Here is a 12,200-nt window from a genome sequence, read left to right on the forward strand (position 1 = left end):
CACACCTCTGCATGTTACCCACACGTATAATGTTTACTCTAACTTCCTTTATTGCACAGTGTGTTTAATTTAGAATCTATTATATCCTTCTCTGTTAATAGCACTGGAAGCATCATGTGGTTAATAGTCAATTAAAAGAGCCAGAGATTAAAACCTCTAAAGTAGATAAAGATCTGAGGCCAATTTATTTTATACAGGCTGTCACTCACAGCCAGGGGAGATGTGGTTAGGACTGCATAAACTTAAACACAAAGTGATTTAGCTTAGAGATTTGAGCAGTGAAACTGTACGGGCATGATCTATACACCAAAACAGCTTAATTAAGCTAACATTGTTTTGGTGCCTATAGGATCTCTTTAACCCCTTAAAGGACCAAACTTCTGGAATAAAAGGGAATCTTGACATGTCACAAATGTCATGTGTCCTTAAGGGGGTTAAAGAAGTTCTAAGGGTAAAATGTGGCTTAACCCAAAGGGGCAGTGAATGTCTTTTTTTCCTTTTAGTTTTTTTAAATAATGATGCTGTACCTTAATGATTATATGGCCCAATTTGCCTTTAATTTATCTTTTTCTCTTTGAGTTATATAAAAGCATTTACTGCAACATTTATGGACTGTTTAAGGTGGTAAACAGTTCAGGAGTTTTTTTGTTTTTTTTTAACTCTTTTAGGGAGCTAAATGGGAGGTGGTATTACAGAGATATTTATCATGATTATGAGTACCTACATAAATCAACACTGAAAAAGTGTTGAAAATAGAAAATTATAAAGTATGTCACACACACACATCAAAAACATTGAGGACTTATTTGTTTTCTGTACTTACAAAAGACGAATATATTTTAGTTTTATGATTTATGAGCTCTAAGAAAATGTTGCAATAATGCCTTATACAGTCATGGGATGAAGAAAGTACACCCGCTTCGAACTCTATAGTTTTACATATCAGGACATAATATCTGTTCCTTAGCAGGTCTTAAAATTAGGTAAATACAACCTCAGATGAACAACACATGACATATTACAGAAAGTTTTAGCAGTTGCACACAAAAAAAAACAAACAGTTTTTTTCAGACTCTATAGGACTCAGCATATTGAATGTTAAAGTTCATGATTGTACAATTAGAAAAAGATTGAAAAAACACGGTTTGTTTGGAAGGGTTGCTAAGGGAAAGACTTTGTTCCAAAAAGAACATGGCAGCATGGCTTAGGTTTGCAAAGTTGCTTCTGAACAAACCACAAGATTTATGGAACAATGTCCTTTAGACAGACGAGACCAGAATGGAGATGTTTGGCCATAACGCTCAGTGCCACGTTTAGCGAAAACCAAGCACAGCATATCCGCTTATACCAACTGTCAAGCACAGTGGTGGAAGGGTGACGATTTGGGGTTGTTTTGCAGTCATTAAATCTACCATGAACTTCTCTATATACCAAAGTATACTACAGTCAAATGTGAGGCAATCTGTCCGACAGCTGAAGCTTGACCGAAATTGGGTACAGCAGTACAATGATCCCAAACACACCAGCAACTGTACAACAGCATGACTGAAAAAACCCCAGAAAAAAACAAGGTGTTGCGATGGCCCAGTCAAAGTCCAGACCTCAACTTGAAATGCCACCAAACCTCAATGGACTGAAGTAATGCTGCAAAGAAGAATGGGCCTAAATTCCTCCACAACGATGTGAGAGAATGATAAAGTCATACAGAATATAATTACTTGAAGTTATTGCTTCTAAAGGTGGTTCTACAAGCTATTGAATAATAAGATGTACTTTGTTTTTCACACATGACTTCTCCATTTTGGCTTTATTTTTATTATAGGAACACTCAGAATCACTATCTAAGCCCTCTTGCCTCCCTAAATATAGTAAAATTTTGCCTTTATTCCAGTCCAATCAGAAGTGATGATCTCAGCCAATCACAATGCTTTCTCATAGGAAAGCATTGGAATGGCTGAGATAGTCAATTCTGATGATCTCAGCCAAGGAGGCGGGGCAGGGGCAAAGCCAAATGCCTCCCTGGCCAATCAGCATCTCCTCATGGAGATGCATTGAATCAATGCATCTCTATGGGGAAGTTCAGCGTCTCCATAGAGTGTGGAGGCACTGACCCAGGAAGCACCTCAACTGGCCATCAGAAGAGTGGTCACTAGAGGTGTTCCTAGGCTGAAATGTAATCAATGCCTTTTCTCTGAAATAAATAAATCATGACACTGTGTAAACTATAACTGTGGTGTTGTTCATTTGAGGTTGTATTGACCTAATGTTAAGACCTGCTAAGGAACAGATGATTGGTATGTCCTGATATATAAAACCATAGAATTCAAAGAGCGTATACTTTAAAATAATGAATGCAGGTAAATTTTATGTTTAGTGATTTTGTAATGATAAGCACTTAACTATTCATATCCAGGTACCAATCATTTGAAATGTAGGGCTCAAAGACAATAAGATGAAGGGGTCACTCTGTGAAACCATCAAATATTTCTGTGTCCTATTGAATGGACACTGTGTTGTTTTGTGATAATATATACATTGCTGTATTTCTCTTTACGCCTGCTATTGCAATAAATACATAATACATGAATATATTTGCATTCAAACTATAAAAAAAGTTTTGCATTGTACATAATGCATCAGATAATGTAAAAAGTACAAAAATATACAGATTCTGAAGAAAGTAACTGGAAAAAAAAGAAAAAAAATAGACTGTCCTTAAAATTTGGAATTTTCCTCAAAAAATTTTAGTTGGCGAACTTTCTGGCTGTACATTGTGTATTTGTCCCCCAGATGCTTCTGCAACTGCACCTATAAGAAAAATCAATAAAATCAATATCAACGTAGCAGCTTTCATGTTAACCCATCATTATCAAGGAGGAGCTCAGTTTGGGCAAATGGTATACTACATTGCCCTCAATGTACCAAATGTAGTATAGTATATGGGGATTATGCTAAAACCACCAGCAAGTAATGCCACACTCACAGTCCCCTTAGTAGGGTTAATTGTTTTTAATTAAGAGAGCATTTGTCTTAAATTAAACACTATTGTAGTGAATATGTTAACAATAAACATGCTGTCAGGGTATTTCCACTGGCAAACATTTTTGTGTTAAGATAGCAATTAAAAATGCATACTGTAAGTCACCATTAAAACAGAGGTGACTCCATTTTGGAACTAAATACAAAAAGACAGACATTTTTTTTTTACTTCTCTGTAACTCTATTCATTCAAGCAAAGGAATGCATCTAATGTAAACACTGGCCAGAGTTAAGACTCTCTACAAGAAGGGGCTTGAAAAGAAAAAAGCAACAGCCCAGAAAAAAAAAAAAAAGAAATTTACAAACAAACAACCCCCCCCCCCCCTCTTACCTAATTGGTTCCAGACATACTTCCCTCTATTCAATTCCTTCTAAGGTAGGCCCACTTATTTACAGGCCTACCACACACTTCGGTATCGGCACACCTCAACCGACTTTTGCTTATTGTATAATGTACTTACTTACTAATTCAGTCTATTACTAAAATGTCCCAAACACAAATATATATATATATATCCACATAAACTATAATTATGTTTAATCATATATAAATAGTACCTAGGTTAATAATATTGAATATTCATGGATAGAATATAAATGAAAAAAATTCATATTATTAAACTAACATTAGCTGAATGTGTGTAAAAGACATGTATATATCACATTAGAGAAGGTGAAAAAGGGTTCAGTGGTGTCAAAACCTAATTTGTATGACCAAAAAGTAGACAGTAAGTCTGCGGAACAAGAACCAAACGCTTTGACGTCTGACATGTCTATGATGGACGGGTATCATCAAGATAACAGATTATGACGTCAAATGCATCACAAAATTCAGTTAACCCCTTATACAAAGTGGTAGTTGGACTTCCTGACGAGAATTTCTTGTAGTGTTATTACGCCATCTATTGACCAAAATCTAGATGATAACCTGTAGGGAAGACACACCCACCTTTACTCTTTTGGCCACGCTAAACTAGTGACGTAAAGAAAGCTGGTCCTTTAAAAATGGAAGATAGCTGAAGAGAAGGTATCGTAGGTCTGAGATCGGGTCAGAAAAGCTGACACACCTAACATTCTGTATCTCTTCCATCTAACTCTGGGACGCTGAAAACTCGTCTCTCCAGCTGAAAACTTTCCTACTTTTCACAATTCTCTATACTCATACTTGCATTTACCATTTTATGTAATATCGCCAAGCAAATTAAATTCTACCAAGAAGCTGGTAATTATACTGGTTTTATTTAATTTAAATTAATTAATTTTACTAAAAGCAGAAATATACCTGGATAAAAGCTGTTTAGGATTCTAACTTAGAAATCATAATTAGCTAAGAAATATATAGTTACATAATTCCATTCCTGCAGGTGGAATAAATAAACAATATATTTACTAGTAACTTGCCAAGTTTAGCATACCAAGTTTTTTTTATCCAGAGATATTGACTATCTGAATTTAGAGATAGCAATCTTTAGTCAGAAAGGTGAATCTGCTGCAAATGTAAAATCTGGTTAGTATTATTCTTATTGGTCATTGGATGAGAAGGAATGGTTAATTGATCTAGTATGAGAAAGATCATATTGTCAATTGCAATATAAAAGGGTATTTTGCCTGTCAGAATTGTAGCCAGCAGTGAGTGAAACAAACAGCGATTTTATTGCCGTGAGCTGTGCCGTGTTACGGATTGTATAGCTGATTTCAGAGGGTGTCTTGTCGTAAATCTGTTGAAATTTGCATGGGCAAATGCAAATATTACACGTTTTAAAATGCAAATATTGTATTTCTCAAACTGTGTACTTTGTCTTTAAGAGATATTGCAAACTGACAAGGTGTTAGAAATGGAACATATTGTTTTTCATAACGGTTTCTTTAAGCAATAACCTCTTAGCTACCTTCAGTGCATAATATGTTTACGCCATTTTGTCCCAGACGAATTACAATAACAATAATGCATAAACAAGCTTCAAGGCTACGCTACGACTCTTTCAGTACATAAGATACTGCGGTAACCCTAAGTAGATAAAGATGTTCAGACTTTAAGATGCCATCTTGACCTAAGCCAGGAAAATTTCCATGACGTGTACACCCTTTAGTTATGGCCATGTTTTTTTGCCAAGTTAAGGGAGCTCCTAAAATGAATAAAGTAAAAGAAGTGTTACTTTTTCATATATGAACTACGGTGACCCTAAAATGAAGACACCTAAGGTATTAATAGGTGTACTTTTAAATATTAAGGAACAGAGGAGAGACTTGGAGACAGACGCTGCTCCATCTTAAAATGACAGAGAGGCTGACATGATGACATGTTCAGGAGGGTATGTTAATCTACTAATGATATTTGCAAGCATTTAGTTTAGTCTTATAAACTCTGCTATAAATTATTGTAATGGATTTTATATGTCTATATTTATATTTTTATATACTAAATATCTAAAAGACAAAACTTTATTGCTTCCAAAACAATCCTTATTTTATATTGTATTCTCAATTATTCATATATGTTAAATAGAGGATCTCTTACTAACTATATAAAATTATGATATCTGTATGGTTAGCCCTGCTAAGTTCTATGCTTTAAGACATTATAGTGATAAATAAGGGAACTAGCCGCGGTTACAATTGAGCTATCTGAAACGGTGTTAAACTGCCATATTTTATACATATATGTCATACCTAAATATTCACTAATTATTGTGATGCATGTTACATTTTTTTATTATTATTATTATTATTATTATTAATTATTGTCACAATAAATTATATTTTTATAATTAGTTTGTAATTAATGTGTGAAATACAAATCCTCTAATAAAACATACTCCAGGGTCTATAAGAGTTAAAAATAGTGGGTAGCTCTTTGCTTTAAATTAATCAAGGGGAACCGTGCCAATAAATCCATTTTGATGTAAAAAAATTATTAAATTCATTTCTGATAATTTTTATGAAAATATTATTTTTAATGTTATCACCCCATAATATCCTCACAATGCATTGATCGCAGAATACAGCTAGGCTAAAAACTACAATACCTCTTTTTTTGTGTCATCCTCTTCTTCCATGATATCATAAACTTCTTCAAGAAGTTTCACACCCAGACCCTGGACAACATCAGTTCTCAGAGCTTCAATCATACGACGGAATTTCTCAGGAGCACTTAAATTATCTGCAAGGCAATGACATATTGGAATTGGGTGTAAAAGGCAATTCTGGGGCAAAGCTCTATCAATGAAGTAATACATGTTACATAAGCTCAAAAGAGATGTGTGTCCATCAAGTTCAGCCTTTTTCACATCTGTTTTTGCTGTTAATCCAAAATAACAGTTTGAAGCTCTTTCCAAAATTGCAACAAATTAGGGAAAAAAAAACAAAAAAAAAAACTTCTCAACGCCACAATTGCAGTCAGATCTCTCCATGGATCAAGAAGTGGTTACCCTACCTATTAGAAATTATATCCCGGTATAGTATGTTTTTGCAAGTATTCATCCATTTGCTGTTTATTTGTATAGACTGATAAAACCACTCCTTCAGGCAGATAATTACACATCCTTATGGTTCTTACTGTAAAGAGCATTTTCCTTTATCTAAATATCCTTCCTTCCAGTTTAAATGTATGACCCTGGGGGCATATGTATAGTCCTGTTTATGAATAGATTTCCAAACAATGGTTTGTTTTGGCTCGAATATGTTTGTATAATATTATTATATCCATTCTAAAAATCAATTGGTAGTGTGAGCAGTGATTTTTGCGCCCCCTGCTCGGCCTGTGCCCCCAAGAAGCGCGTGGCTTCATCAAGGAAACACACGAATAGTACACATGGGGAGCGCTTCCCCCTCGCGGTCAGCGTAGGAGCGCCAGGTGTCATGTGACTACCCGGCACTTAGCATGACACATAGCTGGAAACCTAGCTCCCCCCTCCCCTGACTGGCAAAACGGCAGGGAGAAGGCAAGTGAAGAGAGGTGGCTCTGTGAGTGCTGCATGGGAAGGAGAGAGGGAGGGGGGGGGGGGGAGGATTGCATAGGTAGGGAGATCTTGAGGAAGGAGGAAGGTGGGAATGGGAGAGAGATAGATAGGAGGGGGGAGGTTGGCAAGGGGGATATATGGATAGGAGGTGGCAGGTTGGCAAGGGGGATATATGGATGGGGGGAGGTTGGCAAGGGGGTGATATGGATAGGAGGGGGGAGGATGGCAAGCGGGGAGGTATGATAGGAGGGGCAGGTTGGCAAGGGGGGAGATATGGGTAGGAGGGGGTAGGTTGGCAAGTGGGGTGATATGGATAGAAGGGAGAGGTTGGGTAGGAGGGGTAGGTTGGCAAGGGGGAGATATGGATAGGAGGGAAGAGGTTGGATAGAAGGGGGAGGTTGGCAATGGGGAGACATGGATGGAAGGGGTGAGGTATGGATAGGAGGGGGTAGGTTGGCAAGGGGGGGAGATATGGATGGCAAGGGGGGAGATATGTATAGGAGGTTGGCAAGTTGGGGGATATGGATAGGAAGGGGCAGTTTGGGAAGGAGGGTAGATGTTTGATAGGAGGGGAGATGTTGGATAGAAGGGGAGGTTGGCAAGGGGGGAGATATGGATAAGAGGGAGGAGGTTGGCAAGGGGGAAATATGGATGGAAGGGGGGAGGTTGGCAAGGGAGGGGGTTGGCAAGTTGGGAGATATGAATAAGAGGGGGGAGTTTGGCAAGAGGAGAGATATGGATAGGAAGGCTGGAGGTTGGCAAGGGGGGCATATGGATGGAAGAGGGTAGGTTGGCAAGGGGGAGAGATCTGGGGGGAGATATGGATGGAAGGGGGAAAGGTAGACATGGAAGGGCGAGAGAGAAATGACAAACATGAACAGATGGAAGGGGGGTAGAAGAGATATGGATGGGACGGGAGGGGGGTAGAAATAAGCAGAGAGTGCAGTCACACTTAACCTGCCTGGAGATTGCAGAGGAACTAGGAACACCTTACCTACCTGGCTAAGACAACAGTTTGCATAGGGACTGAGGGAGCAAATGCAGCGGACATTCCAGACAATGGCATTATTACTGAGACAGTAAGTAACGAAGTAAAGCTTTTCAGCAAATGATATGTGTGAGATATTGTGTGAGAATGAAAGACGTAATTTTAGTTTGTGTTGTTTTAGGATTCACCAACTTTTATACAGGTCGCAGATAACCAGTTAAATTATGCTTTCTACTCATCAGGGGTTATTACTATCATTCATAGACAAACACAGTTCCACCATACACAGCCAGCCCAAAATCATTACAAACAGAAGCAGTCTCCTCACACATTGACAGCAAAATGATAACACGCATTCTCATCACACACAGCCAGCTCAATGCCAACACACAGTTTCCATCACATGTACATAACTCAATAACATCACACACAAACTATTTAGATCACACACAGACAACCCAATACACCACATGCAGTCCCTATTACAGTTAGACAGCCAAATATATCACACATTAACAGTAGCCATTACACTCACACAATACGCAGTCCACATTACACCCAGACACCCCAATACACCACATGCAGTCCCCACTATACTCGGATAGCCTGAGTTCATCGGTCACAATCAAGGTAATTGTTAGCTTTAAAAAAAAAAAAGAAAATAAATATTTTTTTTTAGTGACACCAGTAAATACTCCTGTTTGTAATAGGGTGCAGGGCTCGACTACCCTAGGGCCGCTGCGGGATGCGCTTTGAAGAACTCAGTAGTGGCGGGATACAGATGCAGATGCAAAAGTGTGAGAGACCACTCTCTCGGCCAATGTGATGTTGCCTTTCTTGCCACCGGAAATCTCATATCCGGCATCTTTTTCCTTCTGCATTATGTATGCAAGAGCTGTTTGAAGTCTTCGGGCAAGTCCTGTGAGTGCAATCTAAATGCCAGGGTAAGTCCTGAGCAAGTCCTATGAGGGCATTCTCAGTGCTGAGGTGACGGCCACGGGCAGGTCTTGTGAGTGCAATCTTAGTGCTGCGGTAAGTTATGGGTGCTAGGGCAAGTCATGTGAGTGCAATCTCTGTGCTGGGGTAAGTCCTGTGAGTTGGTATAAAACTTTTTCCAGGGCTGGTTTTTGTCACCAGTCCGGCATTGATATGGTGTGATGCCCCAGTGTTATGCTTGTAAAAAGGTATGATTTATCTATGTTGTGCTTGCAATTAGGTGTAATAGCCTGTGTTGTGCTTGTCATAAGGTGTGATGTGTCTGTATTATGCTTGTGATAAGGTGTTATGTGCTTGTACTATGCTTGCAACATAGTGACAAGCATACCTCATCACCATCATTACACAAGTATAAATATGTGTGTGTGAATATATATTAATGATTTGAGGTTGATAACACAGATTATTATTGGCATTATTGGGAAAGCATTGTATATGGAGCTTTGCTATTTCATGTGTACGAGTTCTCCTTGCAGGGATTTCACATAGTGTGGAAGACTTTGGGTGACTGGCAGGACTAAGAAACCTCAGGAACTCAGGACAGGGAGGAGGAGGAAACAAAATATAATGATAGATATTTCTTTAGTTTTCCTTTACATGGTGGAACATATAACATATATCGGAGTTATGCTATGTGGAGCAGCACCTTTAAAAATGTAAAATGAGTCCAATCTCTTCTGAATTAGATATCACATGTTTAGCCTAAATCTCATTTGAGTACTATGCTCACAATGGAAATACAGACAATAAAAAAGATTGTGTTTGCTCTAAAAATAAAAAATAAACCTTTTTTTCTCTTTTTTTTTTATAATAGAGGGGGGTGGGGGGATGATTGCCAAAATGGCTCTCCTTGCCAAGGGTGCTGGAGACCCTAGGTACGCCTCTGTTCACTATTAATGGTTAAAACCAAAGAACTAAAGCAATATCAAGAGGGAATAACACATAGAACTGATTTTTTTTTTTTAAAGGTGATCTATAACTATACATATCAAGATTATATAGATTCTGGTACCCAGGTTTTCTGTTAAAAAGTTTTGGAGTGGTTTGACAAAATACAGAGCTCTACCTAGCTCCCACAGTCTGCCCTCTGTGCAGCTGAATTCCTGATGCAACAAAACAAAACCCATTATCCAGTGCAAAATAGGTCTGTCCATGGATGGTAAGGATAGGCTGAGAGCACTGGACTACTACACTCACAATGCATGCAATTGCTATCAAAGGCTGGAAAAATTCCACTTCTTAAAGGGACACTATAGTCACAAGAACAGCTACAGCTTATAGTATTTGTTCTGTTGAGTATAGTCAGTACCTTTAGGTTTTTTTCAGTAAGCACTGTCTTTTCCTACATTACAGCCTAGGGATACTTCCAATGGCAGCTCCTCAGATGTCTACTAGAGGTGCTTCCTGGGGCAGTACTGTACTCAGTCTCTCCACCCTCTGCATGGAGACACTGAACTTTCCTCAAAGAGATGCATTGATTCAATGCATCTCTAGGAGGAGATGCTAATTGGCCAGGGCTGTGTTGGCTTGTGCTGGCTCTGCCCCTGATCTGCCTCTTTGACAGTCACCGGCCAATCCAATGCTTTCCTATCACTTGCGTCAAGCAGGCAGAGCTTGCAGGCAGAGCCAGCAGTAGCAGACTGGAATAAAGATAATATTTTACTATATTTAGGGGTGGATGGCAGGGGGCTAGATGGTGTTTTTACCACTATAGTGTCAGTAATACATGTTTGTATTTAATGCAGAAGTCTAATCCTACATTATTTGTCCAGCTGCAGAGGGAAGGGCCAGCAAAGGGCCTTTGCCAAACTGCTTCAAAATAGTTTGATAGAAATCCAGAAATGGACCCATTAGACTTATAGAACCATGACCACTACAATAATCTGTAGTGGTTTTAAAGCTTAGAGTGTACCTAATGATTAAAACGGCAGCCTTTTCTGGAAAGAAAACTTTCTGCCCCCAAAGACATTAATACATATATAATGTGAGAGAAGATTGAAATATTAACTAGACCTTGGGGAATGTCTCCAAAACAGATCTCTTCCTCCACTCCTGCTGATTTCCCATGTAAACGCAGTGTGTCTCTGTATTTGCGGTGAAGTCTGAATTCACGGCACGGAATCAGGGGCATTTGATCTTTCTCCATATGTAATGTTTGCGTCATCAGTTGAACCAGATCTTGCATTTCATTTGAGTCGCTTTTTCTGCAAAACATAAATTTAGTACAACGATTGCAGCAAACCTACTCATGTGTCACTGTTACAAATATAGTAAAACAGCAATAGGGTTACCATCTGTACGTGTATGTAAAGTAATTCGTATCCATGGAGATATGTAAACAACATTCTAATTTATAAGTGCTCATTTAGAAAAGGTGTGAAGCACTAGTTGGCAGTCAGATAGGTAGACATATATTCTATAATTTGTGCTGGCAAAATTGTCATCCTGTAATTTGTAGTATGGAAAATCTGTCAAGTCTTGCTGCCAGTGGTTACAATATCTCTAGTGTTTACTACTGTACAGATGGCGTAGCTCTAAAGATAAAAACAAAACTATACAAATTATATATGTACGCAACAGGTGCCCTTTTTTGGCAACAGAAAAGAAAAGGAAAACAAAAAAATAAGCATGAATGTGGCTATTAATGGATTACTCCAAGCACCTGTGATCATGGTGCTGGGAGTGGGAGTCTGTATGGATGCCCAATTCCTCCCCTCTGCCCATAAAAACATAGAATGTGATGGCAGATAAGAACCATTCGTCCCATCTAGCCTGCCTAATTTTCTAAATACTTTCATTAGTCCCTGGCCTTATCTTATAGCTAGGATAGCCTTATGCCTATCCCATGCATGCTTAACTCCTTTACTGTGTTAACCTCTACCACTTCAGCTGGAAGGCTATTCCATGCATCCACTACCCTCCCAGTAAAGTAATAATTCCTGATATTATTTTTAAAGACTATGTCCTCTTGTTGTGGTAGTTTTTCTTCTTTTAAATATAGTTTCCTCCTTTACTCCAAGATGTTCTTAACCCTTTGTGAGGAGTGACATAACTGGAGGAGGATTAGGCTGCACTTGGCTTCGGCATGGGATTAAAGGTATGTTTTTGCCTTATTTCATTATTATTTTTCACAGTATGCCAAAAACACTGTTTTTGATTGGAGTAACCCTTTAAGCAAGTTTAACCCCTTAAGGATGGCGGCCTACGTCCCCGCCATC

At 38.6% G+C, this 12,200-nt stretch overlaps 1 protein-coding gene across 1 annotated transcript in view; it reads right to left on the minus strand.

Annotated features, from left to right (window-relative positions):
* Positions 1-2,140: 2,140 nt before the first annotated feature.
* Positions 2,141-12,200, minus strand: part of NEK4 (NIMA related kinase 4) — a 64,937-nt gene continuing 54,877 nt past the window's right edge. Inside the window, exons 14-16 of the mRNA XM_063427597.1 lie at positions 10,996-11,186; positions 6,066-6,199; positions 2,141-2,808 (exon numbers count right to left, since the gene is read on the minus strand). Of these exons, the coding sequence (XP_063283667.1) occupies positions 2,716-2,808; positions 6,066-6,199; positions 10,996-11,186 (418 nt within the window). The 3' untranslated portion in view covers positions 2,141-2,715. The remainder of the gene's footprint in view (positions 2,809-6,065; positions 6,200-10,995; positions 11,187-12,200) is intronic.

Source organism: Pelobates fuscus, chromosome 7, assembly GCF_036172605.1.
Source record: "Pelobates fuscus isolate aPelFus1 chromosome 7, aPelFus1.pri, whole genome shotgun sequence".
Classification (NCBI taxonomy): Eukaryota; Metazoa; Chordata; class Amphibia; order Anura; family Pelobatidae; genus Pelobates; species Pelobates fuscus.